The sequence below is a fragment of the Salmo trutta genome, chromosome 4, assembly GCF_901001165.1.
Source record: "Salmo trutta chromosome 4, fSalTru1.1, whole genome shotgun sequence".
NCBI lineage: Eukaryota > Metazoa > Chordata > Actinopteri > Salmoniformes > Salmonidae > Salmo > Salmo trutta.
This window is the reverse complement of record NC_042960.1, coordinates 46,006,487-46,026,582: the sequence shown is the minus strand read 5'-3', so window position 1 is coordinate 46,026,582 and position 20,096 is coordinate 46,006,487. Positions and strand designations below refer to the sequence as shown.

General features: G+C 42.9%; 1 protein-coding gene across 5 annotated transcripts in view; it reads right to left on the bottom strand.

Moving 5' to 3' along the window:
- The window catches only part of LOC115192467 (probable phospholipid-transporting ATPase IF), a 58,923-nt gene that overhangs the window by 7,422 nt on the left and 31,405 nt on the right, over nt 1–20,096 (bottom strand). For 2 of the 5 annotated variants that reach the window (XM_029750994.1, XM_029750993.1), the window contains exons 12-28: nt 19,875–20,072; nt 19,619–19,777; nt 19,219–19,397; nt 17,275–17,343; nt 17,095–17,168; nt 16,791–16,894; nt 16,221–16,402; nt 9,450–9,653; nt 7,985–8,138; nt 6,791–6,893; nt 6,539–6,684; nt 6,372–6,431; nt 5,900–6,027; nt 5,622–5,760; nt 4,743–4,808; nt 4,464–4,567; nt 3,573–3,738 (exon numbers count right to left, since the gene is read on the bottom strand). In XM_029750994.1, coding sequence (XP_029606854.1) covers nt 3,573–3,738; nt 4,464–4,567; nt 4,743–4,808; nt 5,622–5,760; nt 5,900–6,027; nt 6,372–6,431; nt 6,539–6,684; nt 6,791–6,893; nt 7,985–8,138; nt 9,450–9,653; nt 16,221–16,402; nt 16,791–16,894; nt 17,095–17,168; nt 17,275–17,343; nt 19,219–19,397; nt 19,619–19,777; nt 19,875–20,072 — 2,235 coding nt within the window. Of the gene's footprint in view, nt 1–1,792; nt 1,924–2,810; nt 2,897–3,572; nt 3,739–4,463; nt 4,568–4,742; nt 4,809–5,621; nt 5,761–5,899; nt 6,028–6,371; nt 6,432–6,538; nt 6,685–6,790; nt 6,894–7,984; nt 8,139–9,449; nt 9,654–16,220; nt 16,403–16,790; nt 16,895–17,094; nt 17,169–17,274; nt 17,344–19,218; nt 19,398–19,618; nt 19,778–19,874; nt 20,073–20,096 lie in introns of all 5 variants that reach the window. The other 3 variants (XM_029750997.1, XM_029750996.1, XM_029750992.1) reach the window with 3 other exon arrangements.

Below are 20,096 nucleotides of genomic sequence, written 5' to 3'. Positions count from 1 at the left end.
TGTGTCAGATGTATGTTGAACGCAGCAAGCTGTCTGTTTAAACTACTTGCACACAGCTCAGACACCCACGGGAGGGGCAGTATTACATAGAGCCATGACTACATGGAAATCTATTCCACATCAAGTAACTTATGCAAGCAGTAAAATGTCAGATAAAAAAACTGAGCAATGAGCCTCCCAAGTGGCGCAGCGATCTAAGGTACTGTATTACTACAGACCCAGGTTCGATCACGAGCTGTATCACAACCGACCGTGAACGGGAGTCCCATAGGGCGGAACACAATTGTCCCAGCGTCGTCCGGGTTATGGAAGGGTTTGGCCAGGGGACTTTACTTGTCTCATCGCGCTCTAGCGACTCTGTGGCAGGCCGGGCACCTGCAGGCTGACCTCGGTCATATGTTGAACGGTGTTTCCTCCGACACATTGGTGCGGCTGGCTTCAAGGTTAAGTGGGCGGGTGTTAATTTCTTTGGGATAGGGGGCGGTATTTTGACGTCCGGATGAAAAGCGTGCCCAAAGTAAACTGCCTGCTACTCAGGCCCAGAAGCTAGGATATGCATATAATTGGTAGATTTGGATAGAAAACACTCTAAATTTCTAAAACTGTTAAAATAATGTCTGTGAGTATAACAGAACTGAAATGGCAGGCAAAACCCCGAGGACAAACCCAATTTCTTTTTATTTTTTTTTTTTATTTTTTTTTTAAATGTGGCATTTCAATGGCTGGCACTTTTATAATAGGGCAAAATCGTCCCCGATTGCAGTTCCTAGGGCTTCCACTAGATGTCAACAGTCTTTAGAAAGAGTTTCAGGCTGGTTTTTGGAAAAATGAGGGAGAAGTTGTAGTTTTTCTAAGTGGCTCCCATTTTGGCTGTAGTGTTTCCAAGCGCATGGCCGAGAAAGCACATTCTTTTTGTTTATCTCCGGTAAAGACTAACAATTCTCCGTCTTAAATTTTATTGCTTATTTGCATATTAGGGTACCTAAGGTTAGATTATAAACATTGATTGACTTGTTTGGATAAGTTTATTGGTAACGTTTGGGATTCATTTTGTATGCATTTTGAAGGAGGGAAACAGAGTGGATTATTGACTAAAGCGCGCCAGCTAAACTGAGTTTTTATGGATATAAAGAACGTCTTTATCGAACAAAAGGACCATTTGTAATGTAACTGGGACCTTTTGGAGTGCCAACAGAAGAAGATCTTCAAAGTTAAGGCATATATTATATCGCTATTTCTGACTTTCGTGTCACAACTCCCTGGTTGAAAATTATTTGTTATGCATTTGTGTGCTGGGCGCTGTCCTCAGATAATCGCATGGTTTGCTTTCGCCGTAAAGCCTTTTTGAAATCTGACACAGCGGCTGGATTAACAACAAGTTACGCTTTATTTTGATGTATTGCACTTGTGATTTCATGGAAGTTAAATATTTATAGTAATTTAATTTGAATTTTGCGCTCTGCAATTTCACCGGATGTTGGCCAGATGGGACGCTAGCGTCCCAATGATCCGAAAGAAGTTAAGAAGTGCGGTTTGGCGGGTCATGTTTCGGAGGACTCATGACTCAACCTTTACCTCCCGAGCCCTTTAGGGAGTTGCAGCGATGAGACAAGATCAAAATTGGGAAGAAAAAGGGGGTAAAATACAAAATAATTCAAACAGAGCAACATGGGGATGGGTGGACAGGGGAGGATCCACACACGCAGAGGCCTGGCCTGGCTGGGCCAGGGAAGCAGTAGGGTTACTACCTTGGCAGCAGCTAATGGGGATCCATAATAAATACAAATACTACCTAGGGGAGCATAGGGCTGGGCCTTGGACGGGGGGAGGAGAAGCAGCTAGCAGTTGCCAATTGTCCTCCCCTCGGCTCCTGCCTTCAGCAGAGTCATATTCTGAGCTGACTGAACTCTTATCCTCTTCCATCTGGAAGCACAAAACAACCCATTAAGTCTCATGCACAGAAGAAAACAAGACAAATGAGCACAAAAACCACTCCCACATCCATAGGAGGTAGAGGATAGCCGCACCGATCAATTCGTGTCCAAAACAATTAGTGTACACTAACATTTTAACTAGGAGTCTGGGCACAAAGATGTTCCAATGAGCCAGTTTAGTAGTTTCAGTGTACTCTCAATTATGTAAATGTATCACTTTTAACTGGATGATTGAGGAATTAATTTAGAATTTGGCTTAGCAATTATTCTGTAAACATGTCAATCCAATTAGGAAATTGATCACTTGCTTTTGGATGGAGTGGTTGTCATTTTCTCTCCTCATTGTGCATATCTTAAGAAAATAATGCTATTGTTTAAAAGCATGCTGTCCAGAATATGATCCGGAGATACAGTGAATAAACTACTATGAAAATAGCATTCACCAGCTAGCAGCTTTTGCTCACTATAATTTTGGGCCTCAGAATTACTGTATTAGCAGCATACATTAAACAGTCTCAAGCTGTGCTCCACATGCTGTTATGACTGGAACTTTATATCAGGGTTGCAGCAGTGAGAGGCTGCTCTGCCCAATGCAGAGTGCACTAGGCTAAACTAAAGTGGCATGCAGTTGATAGACGATTTCCTAGAGCCAACATGCAGGGGTGCATAACAAAAATGCCTTAGCCTTATCTTTCCCTTTCTTTTTTACCCCTATCCCTTTTTCCTAGAAAGCTGGTTAGTTAGTTTGTTGTCTGCATGGGTAGGCCATCATTGTAAATAAGAATTTGTTCTTAACTGACTTGCCTAGTTAAATAAAGGTTAAATAAAAAAATATATTCTTATAATAAAAATGTAGCAGGGCCCCTCCTACTCTACCTAATTTTCCCCAGCTGATTCTTGGCTCTGGAAAGAGGCTGCAGTGCGATGAAGTCATCACCTATGACGACTCGATTGGAGTACATCTACAGAGCAGAGGGAAGGAGGCAAGGGCGCAACACAGAGAAGGTCAGTTAGGAGGGAAGACGACATACACAGTAGACACAAACAGAGGTTGATCATAACACACTCGTACAGACACACACGGACACACACCAGCCTGAGAAAAGAAGAAAATCATCTATCACAGAGACAGGACATGAGACTCAACACTGAGAAAGAGAGCTTTTATCTTCTAAGACCCACTGAGCAGCACTTTAACACTTAACTTTCTCCATCACAGATGCTAGAATTGCTGACTCGCCAACTATTTGATGCAAAAAAAGGCTTAATACGTGTAAGTAAACAAACAAAAAGAGGGTGTGTTAATATCAACCTTTTAAGCAAAGAGGAAGTTGTGACCACAAAAATGGAACTGTTCAAGAGGCTGTTTTCAAAAAACAGTTTGTTCAGCAATATGCTCCTACCATATGGCATCCACTGTCTAGCTCTTCCACCTATCAGACATGCTACAGTAGATTAAGATCTGGAACAGAGATGCACCCGCTTTGTTTGGAGCATGCCTTTGTCAGTTGCACAGTGAATTGTTGTTCTTGTGTTGTCTGAGGTGAGAAGCCATGCTTTGGTGTCATGCGTTTCCTGTCAGTGTATAGTTTATTACCGCAACCCACCCCTTCCCCCTCCTCTCGCTGGGTGTCCTACCTGAGACTTCTGGGTGCTGGTGGGCTGGAGGTGCCTATAGATCACCTTCTTGATGATGTCGGGGAAAAGGCAGGCGATGAGGATGATGATGATGGCGAACCAGGCAGAGCCGCTGGAGAGCAGCTGGACAAAGACAAAGTACATGTCCTGGGTGTGGAGGAAAGGCCTGGAGGGGGGGGGCAAAGGTCAGAGAATCACCCTGTTAGCCAGCCAACATCTGTTCAGGCTTAACTAACCCTGTGAGTAGAGCCTGGAATAGAACTTCAAGGTTTTCGACTGTCTGGGATAGACAGTCACTGAGGTGAAATTCTAAGTAGACTGTATGCCACATGCAGGACAATTACACTTGTTGATCTTATCACATACTACCGTAATTTCCGGACTATAAGCCGCAACTTTTTTCCCACGCTTTGAACCTCGCGGCTTAAACAATGACGTGGCTAATATATGGATTTTTCCCGCTTTCAATTTTTTTTTAAAGGAGATGACTTCAGTGGTTTCAGTGCACAGGAGGAAGATAGTGACCAATGACTTTCTTGGTAGGCTACTGTTTACTGCTAATTTTTTATTTTTTGTTACAAGCCGTGTTTCGTTAAAGCTTATTTATTTTTGTTACAAGCCGTGTTTCGTTAAAGCCTATTTATTTTTGTTACAAGCCGTGTTTCGTTAAAGCCTGTGTAAAGTTCATTTGTTTCAATGTACCGGTAGGCACCTGCGGCTTATAGACATGTGCGGCTTATTTATGTTCAAAATAAAAAACATTTTTTAATTCAGTGGGTGCGGCTTATATTCAGGTGCGCTCAATAGTCCGGAAATTACAGTATATAATGAAATGTCATGTGTATTAGAGATACACCGGTTGTGTGGGAAAGAGATGGCAGCTCAGCTCACCAGATGATTCCCCCATAAAACAGGGAGAAGATGAAGTAGAAAGCGATGGAGCCCCAGGTAACAAAGTGATTCATCCACGTCCAGAAGTGGGTCTCCAAGGCCAGCTGTCGACAGAGTGAAAGAAAAAAACATAGTTGGGTCAGAAAAGCATGTGAAAAGGTCATAGGAGAGTAGAGGCGTGAGGTGACTGACAACAATATCAACAAGTGACAGATTTCATGTGCTTTAAGAATTATTTATGAATTGAAGAATTGCAAAAACTCAACTGACATTATTTACCTTCAATGTAACAGTGATAACCATTACTGTGAATACCAAAGTGCCAAAGGTCCAGTTTCCAAACATCTACAAGAAAAATTAAATAAAAAAATGTAAGAATTTTCAAAGAGACAATACAATGGCTTAACATCCATCATAGGAATACTGCTTTAATAGTGATGTAGATCGAGTCACGTGTTAGTAGTCTCATATTTCCAGAAGACTAGGCCTAAGCCCTCTAAGCTAAATTGCTGACAAACTTGTGGAGACACTGGAAGTTACTGACTCGTCATCACGCACCCCTTGAGAAACATGGCACATCAAAAGCATAACCAAGCAGGGTGTTCATACAGAATGGACCAATGACAGCAACAGATGTTAGGGGGGTAACTATGACAGGGGTACGCATCAACTGTGATTCAGTCAACTCTTACCAGTTGTCTTTTAGCTCTCAAAATCTGATGGCATGCAGAGCATGAAAAGAGGGAGGAGGTGAAGAAGAGAAATGAACAAAAGAAAGCGAAAAAGAGCAACATGGTGACTGACACAGACAAACAGAATAGAGACAGGAGAGAGAGGGGGCTGCAGCCCAAATAGAAAAATCAAAAACAGCACAGCCTCCTAGAACAGTCTGGAATTTACTGCCATCACACTGCCTAACTTAAACTGAAAAGGAAATATTTCATATTACTGTGCACCTTGGTAAAAGACCCAATCAATATTCCCAGAGATCTGCACAGAACATTCAAAATCAGGTTCAAAGTCAAGTTCCCCTTGGAGCCAAGCTAGCTGGGGGGGGGGGGGGGGGGGGGGTGGATCTCCCTACGCTTCCCTCCCCCGGCAGAACCACTACCAGAGGTAGAACAGAGAGTACAGTACATGCAGCCCAGCCCACCTCACCTGTCCATTCCCCATGAGAGACGTGTCCTCCCCCATCAGGATGTAGGAACCAAAGAAGAAGACAAAGGCGTGGCAGAAGCCCAGCAGTGTCCAGTACAAAAAGGTCTTGAAGGAGAGGAGGGAATTCTTGCTGATGTCTCTGTTGGTGTGAAAGGATACAAAGCAACACGGTTCTGTCCGTAGCAAATGCTTGTTGTGTTTTCATGTAAATGCATCCAACGGAGGTACAGCCTCATTCTGTATGGAACAAATATGTCAAATAGAACACCATGTCCTACCTGTAGAGCACTGGCTTACTCTGCAGCATGTGTGGATGGACCTGTTGCTCAAACAGGCTGTACACCAGTATGGGCAGGGAGGTGAAACAGATGTTGTAGAGCGTCAGGTAAACGCTGTCATACAGAGTCTGGGGAAACAGGGCGGCAACAACGAGGTAGGACAAGATTGGCACATCACCCTGGGCCATGTACAACACAGCACACACTCACACCTGCCAAGATCTTTTTTCCCCCCACCGTCAACAAGGGCCTAGATTTGGCTAACTCCTTCTGTATATTGATGATTCAGAGATGGACAGTTCCAGTTGATGATCCCCCAGGGGGAGATATAGCTACACGTGGTACATTCAGAACAACAGGCATGTATATCACACAGAACAAGGTACACTGAAACAACACTCACAAAGCAACAGTAATAAGGGACCACAAAAAATTAACAAATAGAACTAATGAGACACTGAAAGACACTTACTTGTTGTGAAAACAGACAGAAGAACTGGTATAAAAACTGGGGCGTAATAAAGCACACATTCTAAAAGAAGACAAAAAGGGATTTAGACCCGAGACAAGCACATCTAGCTTCTGTATTGATTATCATTGTGTAAGACACCGCAAAGCATCCTTAAACATAGAACTCACCTTGTAAAAAAAGTACTGTACAAGGGTTGCAATTCTAATGTAGTAGAAGTGGCCATGGACGAGCAGTAACTTGGAAAGAAATCTAAACCTTGCTATTGCATAGTCACTGTTTCGTACTGCTTGTCTTCCCTCCTTGCCCATGATACCTGAAATTTTTGTACAGTTTGTTATTAGCCACTTTGTTCTGAAACTACAAGCAAAATGCACTATTGAGTAATGGGTTATTGTAATTTGATAGGGTGGAGGACTTACCTATGCCAACATGGGCCTCTTGAATCATGCTGACATCATTGGCTCCATCCCCAATGGCTAAAGTGATGGGTTTCTCTGGAGACGTTTTCAGCAATCTCACCACCTGCCAAGCACAGAATTCTCATTAAGCAACCCAAATGAGACCAGGAGCATGTCCATGGCAATTAGCCTTTACTGTAACACCAGCTACTGCAGATAAAACCACAGCACTGGGCAGATGCTCTACTCTCCCCAGCCATGACTACAAATATAAAAGACAAAAACTGAAGTTTTTCTAAACAATTTCAGTAAGTGTCACGTAAGTGCACTGTTGTGAGTTGTAAAGGAGTCTACAGACCTTATGCAAACTACAGAAACACAGCGCGACAGAGTACTTGAATGTAATTTTGCGTTACAAAATGGGCGGTTCCTTGAAGAACATAGTTCTGCCTATGTTGTTGCGTCGCTATGTCGACAAATCACGTTTTGGACTGCCCTAAATGAACCAAATATTAGTATCCCCCAAAAAAGGTATTTTGTTGAGAAGTGAAACAGTAAAAACAGCTGGTAGCTATGTACCTTTTCTCCGTAATATATGATGACATTCTATGTTTAGCTGATGGGAGAGAATACATTGAACCAGCATATCAAATTCAGATAATGTTGAAGGTTACACTGGCAAATATAAGAATATTTGCCAGGGCACATTATTTAATTATAAATCTCATTATTTCACATTGAATCTAAAAAGGGTAGTTGTTTTGCTGTGTTTTTAGCTAGGCTAATGCCGACTAGCTACTACTAGCAAGGGAAGACCACTCTTAGTTTTATTCACCACAAATGAGAAGACAAAAAATAAACTCTGCTATTGCCCACTTGTGAATGGGAGTCTAGGAAAGACGGACCGTGCGTTGCTCCAAAAAATCTGATTCACCCAGGCGCACACATACGGTAAATGACAGAGTGACCACTGTTGTAATCATAAATCATCTACTTCAATCACGTTAATTCTACTAGGTGTTATGTATTACTACAAAATTATTTATTTATACTAATGTATTATTATTGCTAATTTATTTAGGCAATTATCTTTATATTAACAATACATTTGTCTTAAATACTTGAGGGCATAAGAGATATGAGATTGGCGCTGTTGACTGATTAATTGATAAAGGAAAGCCCTAAAAGGCTGGTAGTGACAGTGAGGGGACTTGCCTTGGCCTTCTGCAGGGGCGCCATGCGGCAGCACAGCACGGCAGAGCAGTTCTTGCACACCTCCATGAAGAGCTTCTCGTGCCCCCGCAGTGCTAGAGACAGGCTGGCTCCGTCCACCACCAGGCCATGCTGGATCACATGGTCCTCTCTGATCCTACACACACACACACACACACACACACACACACACACACACACACACACACACACACACACACACACACACACACACACACACACACACACACACACACACACGAGCAGGTATAACTATACAGCACTAACGTGGAGGTCCTCGACACACACACACACACACACACACACACCTTTGTTTTACTATCCTTGTGGGGACAAAATAAAATTGAGTCTCATTCAAAATCCTATTTTCCCTAACCCTAAAAAAGCTTTTTTCCTTGTGGGGATCAGCGAAATGTCCCCACTTGCCTGAATTTTCCCTGTTTTATTATCCTTCTGGTCACCACCAGGATAGTAAAACCACACACACACACACACACACACACACACACACAAGTCAACAGTGCATCTCACACTAGAATGATTATGCATCATCTCCCAACATAAATCCACTTATTTTAAATTGAGTATAATAAAAAGCTTAATTGTCTTGATTTCTCATAACCATTTCGAAACTTTGTAACACAACGCGGTATATAGGATGTGTCGTGATTACCAAAAAAATGTAATTACATTTTTAAAAAAAGGTTCCGTACTCTTCCCTGGTTTCCAGACTGAGTCATCTGCAATGCATCGTGCCTAATGACACTATCCCCCCAGGGGACCATAAACAAGACTCCTTCACCATTAATAAGCCAAGGACCATTGGAAAAGGGACTGCATCCGTGGGCAAGAACAAATCTCTATATATCAGTGGTGATAAACAACAGAAGGTTCCCAGAGCTGCTCTGGCAACATCCTGACATGTTTAGGCTACACATAGCCCAGAATTCTCAACTCCACGATCCCCGATGGAGTGGAGTGCCGAGGCTATGAGGTTTATAAATAAACTATTGCAGCACCCAAAGAAAATAATGCAACTAAACAGGACAAACGTAGGTACAAGTTATGCATGAAAGAATTCTGTTTTTTTTAAGTATCGACTGATACGGACTCGATGTAGCCGGACGTAGACTACACTCCTCGCCACTCAACTCCATCGGGGATCGTGGAGTTTAGAATTCTTGGCTAGGCTACACAGTGATTCTATTAATTGGAGCACTGTCCTTAACACTCATAACTGATTACAATAAATATGAAGTTAAACTCTGTCTCCTATAGTTCTTTATTGCACCCAGACCTGTATATTACCCTGAATACATTAACATGCTGATGAGGGCTTGTAGACTAGTTAACCCAGAAGGACACAACATGGACCACAGACATGGTGAGTGACTGACGTAAATGGCATGGGGAGACATGGTGGTAGATGTTAGTGACAGTGTCCTACCTCCTGGCCAGTTGTCTGAGCTGCTCAGCACACTCGTTGTCAGACTTCTGCTGCACCAGCTCCAGGATGTTCATGGTGCGGTGGAAGTGCCCGCAGGACAGGCTGACACTGACCGCCGTCTCGTGCTTGTCCCCGGTCAGCACCCATACCTTGATCCCAGCCAGACGAAGCGACTCGATGGTCTCCTGGACCTTCTCCTGCAGCCTGGGGACACAGACACACACCAGTCACAGCAAATTAGCCTCTATGCCATATGAAGAACTAAAAAGGTAGCCCCAGAGGTGGGTTAATTTCCAGTAAACAGAATCGCCCCGGTATGACTAGGGGGAGGCTCTGTACGAGTGCACTGCACAATGATTGCAGAAAAAGGAATAATGTTAGTTATATGTGCGTGTCTTTCTTTCAGCTTCAAATGTTTTATCCCGCTACCACATAATGCAAACAAATGATAGGTTAAATGTGAAATCAATCTGATTAGCTTTAAAAAGGGCCAATCCACAGTTGAAACAATAACAAAGCAGGCTCCCCGCCTCTCAATATGCCGTTTCTCTAGAGCGAAATCAAATTATTCACGAGAGAAATCAAGTCAAGTACTATGTGGGATGATGGGCTGAAGGGAGTTGTAGTTTTCATTAAGCAAATATTCAACTTAGTTCAGCGCAGAAACATGGTAATTAATGACAATGACCATCATCCATTGTGCCTGCTCTTTCCGCCTCAGAGATGGATACACTTAAGACTGCTATGTTAGGTTAGATACACATACTGCATGAGAGAAGAATGTACACAACAATGAGAGAGAGGGATAGAGACAGTTTGTGAAAGTATGACTTATCTACTTTGAAGAACTAGTAAAATGATTTCATCAGACAGCTCTGCAGCATACTTTAGGCAGGTTAGCCTAGCTAAATAGGATGACTAAAGACAGTACAATATTGGGAGCACAGAAATAACGTCTGGCTGCTACTGCCTGGGCAGAGATGAGATGATGACTTTAAGGAATAAAAAATAAAGTCATCAAATAAAAACCAAGTAATATACACACACACACACACACACACACACACACAAAATATTTTATTATTTCATTGCAATTTCCTATTTTTCTATTGATATCTACCCAATGTGGACCTGAGACAATGGAATATTTTCAATGTTTTGGCAATTGAATGTTTCCAATTTGGTGCTTTGGAATAATTTAGAATTTATTTCAAAATGCATTTAACTTCTTTGGGATAGGGGGCAGTATTTTCACGGCCGGATAAAAAACGTACCTGATTTAATCTGGTTACTACTCCTGCCCAGAAACTAGAATATGCATAGAATTAGTAGATTTGGATAGAAAACACTCTAAAGTTTCTAAAACTGTTTGAATGGTGTCTGAGTATAACAGAACTCATATGGCAGGCCAAAACCTGAGAAGATTCCATGCAGGAAGTGCCCTGTCTGACAGTTTGTTGTCCTTCTCTATCGACATTACAGCATCTGTGCTGTAACTTGACACTTTCTAAGGCTTCCATTGGCTCTCTAAAGCCGCCAGAAAGTGGAATGGGGTGTCTGCTGTCTCTGGGCAAAGTACAGCAGCAGAGTTTGTAAGTGGTCAGCCTGGGGACAGTGAGACAGATGCGCGGTCACGAGACTTCAATTTTTTTCTTTCAGCCTTTGAATGAATACGTTGCCCGGTTGGAATATTATCGCTATTTTACGAGAAAAATAGCATAAAAATTGATTTTAAACAGCGTTTGACATGCATCTAAGTACGGTAATGGAATATTTTGAAATGTTTTGTCACGAAATGCGCTCGCGCGTCACCCTTCGGATAGTGACCTGAACGCACGAACGGAGGTATTTGAATATAACTATGGATTATTTGGAACCAAAACAACATTTGTTATTGAAGTAGAAGTCCTGGGAGTGCATTCTTACGAAGAACAGCAAAGGTAATCCAATTTTTCTAATAGTAATTCTGAGTTTAGGTGACCCTGAAGTTGGCGGATGTCAAAATAGCTAGCCGTGATGACCGAGCTATGTACTCAGAATATTGCAAAATGTGCTTTCGCCGAAAAATCGGACATAGCGATTGCATAAAGGAGTTCTGTATCTATAATTCTTAAAATAATTGTTATTAATACTTATTTTCCACCATAATTTGCAAATAAATAAATTAAAAATCCTACAATGTGATTTTTTTTGTTCTCATTTTGTCTGTCATAGTTGACGTGTACCTATGATGGAAATTACAGGCCTCTCATCTTTTTAAGTGGGAGAACTTGCACAATTGGTGGCTGACTAAATACTTTTTTGCCCCACTGTATAATACATGTAGTAATCAGCATAGATGTGGATCGTCATTTTATGATGCATGCAAATCTAACCCAGAGGCAGCTAATGGCAAGTGAGCCCTTGTTACATAATTGTTCTAATGGAGCATGGATACGTCCCATTACATTTCATTGTGACGGCCCCCTCAACACAATCGCAAAAAACGAGCTACAATGTTGGATCCTGAGCCTTTGTAAAGGCTTGCCTTGAAGCCCCTCTAACACAATTTTAAAGAGCCTATATCCCTAAATTCAGACACCCTCTCCCTTTCAGCAGCATGCTTGCAATGCCTTTGTGTTCAGCAGCAGCATACTAGGCAGGGCTGCATGTAGAAAGGCATGAGTCATGTTTTGAGTGGCTAAGTGCATTAGATCCAGGAGGGCTGAGCCCAGCCCCCGACCCCCTACACAGGGAGGCTGCTGCACAGTGCTGGTGAGTCACAATGTGCTGTCAAGGTAAAAAAAAAAAAAAAAATCTGTTGACAAGGAACAGAGGAAGGAGGAAGCGATCTGCCACTAGTGCCATCTTAACAATGGCTGAGCCTCAAGACCGTTTTCACATTGACGATAGGAAAGGGACATTTTAGAGAGATCAATTCTTGAGAGACAATACTGCTGTGTAAAGCTGCAAAATTAGCACGTCCAGAGGTCGCGCATCACACTCACCTGACAGTTGCCCCCCTCCGAGCAGAGCAAACAGAAAGAGCCAGACCAATGTTTTTTTGGGTCCGACAAAATGTACCGAAACCGATATACAGTGAGCTCCAAAAGTATTGGGACAGTGAATTTTGTTTAAGCCTCTGTAATCCAGCACTTTGGATTTGAAATTCTACAATGACTATGGAGGTTAAAGTGCAGAATGTCAGCTTTAACTGTAAGGTATTTTCATCCATATCAGGTGAACACTTTAGAAATTACAGCATTTTTTGTTCATAGTGTGTGTGTGTGTGTGTGTGTGTGTGTGTGTGTGTGTGTGTGTGTGTGTGTGTGTGTGTGTGTGCGTGTGTGTGTGTCAAGGGACCAAAAGTATTGGGACAAATTCACTTGTGTATTAAAGTAGTAAAAAGTTAAGTATTTGGTCCCATATTCATAGCACACAATGACTACATCAAGCTTGTGACTCTACACATTTGTTGGATGCATTTGCTGTTTGTGTCACTGATCCAATACCTTTGGATCTCATCGTGTCTGACGATATACTGTTTGACGCCAGGGAAATGAAAGAGTAATTGTCATTAAAATCAGCAATAGTCCAAGAAATATGCTTCAAATGTTGATTTCTTACATTGTGAAATGAATGATATCATGAGAAGTGTTCATTTAGATAAGCATGAGATTGCTTTTTTTTCTCCATACTATTTATTGAATATCGGTGGAATTATTGGCTGATACCGCTATAGCAGTAAAAAGCCACTATCAGCAGATAATATTGGTGAACCGATATATCGTTCAGGCTCCAAACAGAATTGTCTCATTGAGCTCAACACTCCTACAGTATAAATGGTAATACCAGAGCAATGTTTTTGAAACAACTGAAATTGCAGTAACAGCTGAAATTGTAACAGTCGCTGACGCCCGCTGGTTGATAGGCCTACCACAGAGTTAGGCAATCCTGGTCCTGGAGTGCTGTCGGTACATTACATGACCAAAAGTATGTGGACACCTGCTCCTCGAACATCTCATTCCAAAATCATGCGCATTAACATGGAGTTGGTCCCAACTTTAAAACACATTTCATGAAGCTGCTGAGTGTTGCAACCCGAGGACATACGATTTTCATGCGCTATGCACTTCAGCACTCGGCGGTCTCGTTCTGTGAGCTTGTGTGGCCTACCACTTTGCGGCTGAGCAGTTGTTGTTCCTAGACGTTTCAACTTCACAATAACAGCACTTACAGTTGACCAGGTCAGCTCTAGCTGGGCAGAAATTTGACGAACTGACTTGTTGGAAAGGTGGTCAATGAGCTCTTCAGTAAGGCCATTCTACTGCCAATGTTTGTCTATGGCTGTGTGCTCGAAGTGTCAGCAACGGGTGTGGCTGAAATAGCCACACCTGTTGCTCATTTGAAAGGGTGTCTACATATTTTTTTATACAGGGCATTCAGAAAGTATTCAGACCCTTTGACTTTTTCCACATTTTGTTAGGTTACAGACATTCTAAAATGGATTAAATATTAAAAAAATCTCAGCAATCTTCACACAATACCTCAATGACAAAGCAAAGAAAAAAAAGGAAAATAATTGTTTGCAAATGTATTAAATATAAAAACAGAAATACCTTATTTACATAAATATTCAGACCCTTTGCTATGATACTCGAAATTGAGCTCCTGTGCATCCTGTTTCCATTGATCATCCTTGAGATGTTTCTACAACTTCATTGAAGTCCACCTGTGGTCAATTCAATTGATTGGACAATATTTGGAAAGGCACACCTGTCTATATAAGGTCCCACAGTTGATAGTGTATATCAGAGCAAAAACCAAGCCAGGTAGGTCGAAGTAATTGTCCGTAGAGCTCCAAGACAGGATTGTGTTGAGGCACAGATCTGGGGAAGGGTACCAAAACATTTCTGCAGCATTGAAGGTCCTCAAGAACACAGTGGCCTCCATCATTCTTAAATGGAAGAAGTTTGGAACCACCAAGACGCTTGCTAGAGCTGGCCACCCAGCCAAACTGAGCAATTGGGGGAGAAGGGCCTTGGTCAGGGAGGTGACCAAGAACCCGATGGTCACTCTGACAGAGCTCCAGAGGTTCTCTGTGGAGATGGTAAAACCTTCCAGAAGGACAACCATCTCTGCAGCACTCCACCAAATCGGGCCTTTATGGTAGAGTTGCCAGACGAAAGTCACTCCTCAGTAAAAGGCACGACAGCCCGCCTGGAGTTTTCCAAAAGGCACCTAAAGACTCTCAGACCATAAGAAAGAAGATTCTGATGAAACCAAGCTTGAACTCTTTGGCCTGAATGCCAAGTGTCACATCTGGAGGAAACCTGGCACCATCCCTACGGTGAAGCATGGTGGTGGCAGCATCATGTTGTAGGGATGTTTTTCAGCAGCAGGGACTGGGAGAGTAGTCAGGATCGAGGAAAAGATCAACGGAGCAAAGTGCAGAGAGATCCTTGATGAAAACCTGCTCCAGAGCGCTCAGGACCACAGACTGGGGCGAAGGTTCACCTTCCAACAGGACAACGACCCTAAGCACACAGCCAAGACAATGCAGGAGTGGCTTTGGGACAAGTTTCTGAATGTCCTTGAGGGGCCCAGCCCCTCACGGACATTCATCAAGGAATGTATTGATGTCTTCAGTATTATTCCACAATGTAGAAAATAGTACAAATAAAAACACTTGAATGAGTAGGTGTGTTCAAACTTTTGACTGATAATGTACGTACATACATACCTACATGCATACAGTATATTTGGAACTCATGGATTATATTTTAACTGCTTATAAAAGTGGGGAAAATCTGTACATTTTCCTGTTTCAAAAATATATTTTTCAGTGACTACCAGCAGAAGCAGCTCCTCCTCCGTGAGCGCACAGGCCGTGTGAACAATGCTTAAATTGTTTTTCCAGCTATTTGCTATGGGATGGAACTGCCCCAATGAATTCAGAGGACTTCATAGCATAAATTATAACGGCAAAGTAAATGGACCAATCCTGGGGCACTCAAATGTGTGTCCATTCCGTTAGAACTTCTGGATGTGCTCTAGTCTCCATCACAATGAGTCTCTAGCGTAACAGCTTACTTGCCAGACAGCTTACTTCCACACGTGAGACTAGATCTGCTCTATCAGGTACAGATGGGGCTAAACCAAAAAGCTAATTGTAATTTACTTGTAAATAAATAAATCATAACAGTCACAGGAGCATGGGACCTGATAAACCAGAGGGATACACTAGCTAGAACCTTATCGCGAATCTGGTAGGACAAAAAGCATGACCAACTTTGTTGTTCATCAGGTTCTACTGTAGGTGACAAGGCGACATTGTCTGGACTAAAACAGCATAAAATCAGGTGTATCGCAAAGCATGATCAAATTAATTTGCGAGCTACAGTAATGTTGATAAACATTGAGAAATGGTTTGGTCCCAAAAACAATTGGAGGGGGGGGGGGGTCAAATTAACCAGTTATCAACTTTTGAAAAGCAGCTAGCTGTTAGCTTGCCAGCTTGTTAACGCCCATGCCAAGTTCAAGTCTTTCTAAACTAATATCTGACTAGCTCGGAAATATGAAGTTACTTCAGAATAAAAGTTAACTGGCTAGCCATCATACTGTGACATTATGAGCTAAATGATGAGTTCAGTGATTGGTCTTCCAGGTCGTGAAGTACAGTGTATACAGTGCCTTCGGAAAGTATTCAGACACCTTTCGGATATCATTGCTTGGTGCTCATAATGAGCTATCCCTTGACCAGACAGACACCAAACAGTGTTGTTGACATACTTGTCTTCCACCCCGGTCGCTCCCAACAGCTCCAGGTCCTTTTCTATGAAGCTGAAGACCTCAGCCAGCCTCTCCTCTCTCTGCTGCAGGGCCGCGCGGGCCTCGTGAAGCCGCCGGTCCACCTCCTCATACTCCTCCACATTGAAGTGTCTGCAGGCCACCACCAACGTCCGCAAGCCCTTCTGAAGAAGGGGAAGAAAGAGAAACGAGTAGCTGACAGGGACTGGCTTTATATCAAATAAACACTCGCCTGCCAATCACAAATCAAAAACAAATCTCTGTAGATCCTGATGTCTGGATAAATTGTCTGTTAAGTTGCAGGATTTATTGATTTTCTGGGGGAAAGGACCACAAGTAATATTTACACTGCTGTAAAAAAATTAAAATACAGAAAGAGTCAAAATCGGCCACAAAAGCCCTCGCATGGAAAAAAAGACAGGAGGCGACCCAGCTGCACTGGTGCTCTTCAGCACATTCAATAAAATATGTCATTCAGCGTAGCAAAAATCTGCTGTACATAAGGGCTGGAAATAGTGCCTTGTCTAATATGATGTGATGTGGGATACTCACCAAGGCAAATTCATCTACATGTACTCTTGTTTTGTCAATTTCTCCACTTTTAGTAAAGGGAAGAATGGCAGACTCAGCTCCCTTTGTAAATAGTACTTTCTCCCCTACAGCAATAGATAAAATATATTGCATTGTTATAGTGAGTATGGGCCAGATATGAAATACAGGGTAGCAGTAACAGTTAGGGAAATGAACTGAACAATGTTGCAGGACCAAATCAAAGGTGGGTTACATAATGTAATGAAATCCTAATACAATGTTTATGAATGAGCCATTTGTATAATATGGAGAGAAATCACTGTACCTGAGGGTGTCTGTAATATGACACTCATTCTCCTTCGGGTTGCATCAAACTCTAGTACATGGAGTAGTTTATACCTGTGGGACAAGAGAATAATAGGTTTTACATCACTTTCTATGCACAGTACAGGTTCATCATCGACATTAAATGTCCGCCTTTTTAACCATAGAAAATTATACTTACTTTTCTGACGTTCCAAATGTTTTTATTTCCATAACTTCTCCATGGCTACCAATAAAGGTTACCCCCATCCTGCAATGAAATTGTTTCATGTGACATTGCTGACCATAAATACTGTAACATGCAGACTGTCGCCCATACATAACCCATGACTATAACTGTAATATGCAGACTGTGGTCTGGAATGTGGTGAACCTCAAACTATTTGACTCAATAAATGTTAATTTGTCTGAGTGCTTGTATGCATTGGTCATGTCATATATATATATATATATATATATATATACACACACACACACACACACACACACACACACACACACACACGCACTGCTCAAAAAAATAAAGGGAACACTTAAACAATACAATGTAACTCCAAGTCAATCACACTTCTGTGAAATCAAACTGTCCACTTAGGAAGCAACACTGATTGACAATAAATTTCACATGCTGTTGTGCAAATGGAATAGACAACAGGTGGAAATTATAGGCAATTAGCAAGACACCCCCAATAAAGGAGTAGTTCTGCAGGTAGGGACCACAGACCACTTCTCAGTTCCTATGCTTCCTGGCTGATGTTTTGGTCACTTTTCAATGCTGGCGGTGCTTTCACTCTAGTGGTAGCATGAGACGGAGTCTACAACCCACACAAGTGGCTCAGGTAGTGCAGCTCATCCAGGATGGCACATCAATGCGAGCTGTGGCAAGAAGGTTTGCTGTGTCTGTCAGCGTAGTGTCCAGAGCATGGAGGCGCTACCAAGAGACAGGCCAGTACATCAGGAGACGTGGAGGAGGCCGTAGGAGGGCAACAACCCAGCAGCCGGACCGCTACCTCCGCCTTTGTGCAAGGAGGAGCAGGAGGAGCACTGCCAGAGCCCTGCAAAATCACCTCCAGCAGGCCACAAATGTGCATGTGTCTGCTCAAACGGTCAGAAACAGACTCCATGAGGGTGGTATGAGGGCCCGACATCGACAGGTGGGGGTTGTGCTTACAGCCCAACACCGTGCAGGACGTTTGGCATTTGCCAGAGAACACCAAGATTGGCAAATTCGCCACTGGCGCCCTGTGCTCTTCACAGATGAAAGCAGGTTCACACTGAGCACATGTGACAGACGTGACAGAGTCTGGAGATACCGGGGAGACCTTTCTGCTGCCTGCAACATCCTCCAGCATGACCGGTTTGGCGGTGGGTCAGTCATGGTGTGGGGTGGCATTTCTTTGGGGGGCCGCACAGCCCTCAATGTGCTCGCCAGAGGTAGCCTGACTGCCATTAGGTACCGAGATGAGATCCTCAGACCCCTTGTGAGACCATATGCTGGTGCGGTTGGCCCTGGGTTCCTCCTAATGCAAGACAATGCTAGACCTCATGTGGCTGGAGTGTGTCAGCAGTTCCTGCACGTTGCACCACAGACTGTCCAGGAGTTGGCGGATGCTTTAGTCCAGGTCTGGGAGGAGATCCCTCAGGAGACCATCCGCCACCTCATCAGGAGCATGCCAAGGCGTTGTAGGGAGGTCATACAGGCACGTGGAGGCCACACACACTACTGAGCCTCATTTTGACTTGTTTTAAGGACATTACATCAAAGTTGGATCAGCCTGTAGTGTGGTGTTCCACTTTAATTTTGAGTGTGACTCCAAATCCAGACCTCCATGGGTTGATAAATTGGATTTCCATTGATTATTTTTGTGTGATTTTGTTGTTAGCACATTCAACTATGTAAAGAAAAAAGTATTTAATAAGATTATTTAATTCATTCAGATCTAGGATGTGTTATTTTAGTGTTCCCTTTATTTTTTTGAGCAGTATATATATATATATATACACACATATACATATATATATATATATATACACATATATACATATACAGACATATAAATTTGATTTACCAGCAAAAGTACAAATGGGTTGAACAGCGAAACATGACAGCTGTCCTCCTGGGTACCTTTTAGTGGCTTCCACCAGTGCTTTCTCATCCGGCGAGGAGGCATAGTACTCCATCTGGGAGGAGAAGCCATTAGCGTGGGAGAAGGGGTTCCCCGGGCCGTCGCCTGGCTGCTCGTAGCTGATCTGCACTGTGTGACACAGCGATACTGCCTTCAGGAACAGCAACTTCTCCCGACTCTGAGAGGTGGCAGACAGACGGAGAGCGAGAGAGACAGACATGAGAAAAGTACTTAGAGTCATCAAACCATTGCAAGGGTCCAAATCCATGAGGACAGTCAATTAATAATTGTTTAACACATGATTGGAAATACAGACCTAACCATGTATATTTAATGAATGCACAGACAAAACATGTATAAATAATGTATTGCATGTATTGTGGGCGATATGGTGTTTACTAGAGGAGGCACAGATCCGTCAGGCGAGTCATCCGTCATCCCCTCGTGTATAAGCTTTCCATTGATTTCCTGGTATTTGATACCATTGATTGAACATTCACGGAACAGCATCTCATTCTCCGTCAGGGTGCCGGTTTTATCCGTAAACACGTATTCCACCTAGAACACACACACAGGCTGATCATAACACACAAACTCTGCGATGACGTTGAGCATGGGGCGCCATTAACAGTAGTGAAGTGCTTTATGTCCAGACCTGTCCCAGCTCCTCGTTGAGGTCAGACGTGTTGACCTGAGCCATCTGGTCGCTCTCCTCATGATAGAGGTCCAAGTCCCAGCCAATGAAAAACGAGCCCAGGAATTTCTGCATCTCCACAGTGACGTAGAGTGAGATGGGGATGATAAAGTTGTACAGGACCAGAAATGCCAGGAAATCAGAGATGAACTTCAGGATCTGTCAACAAGGAAGTGGGTGGAA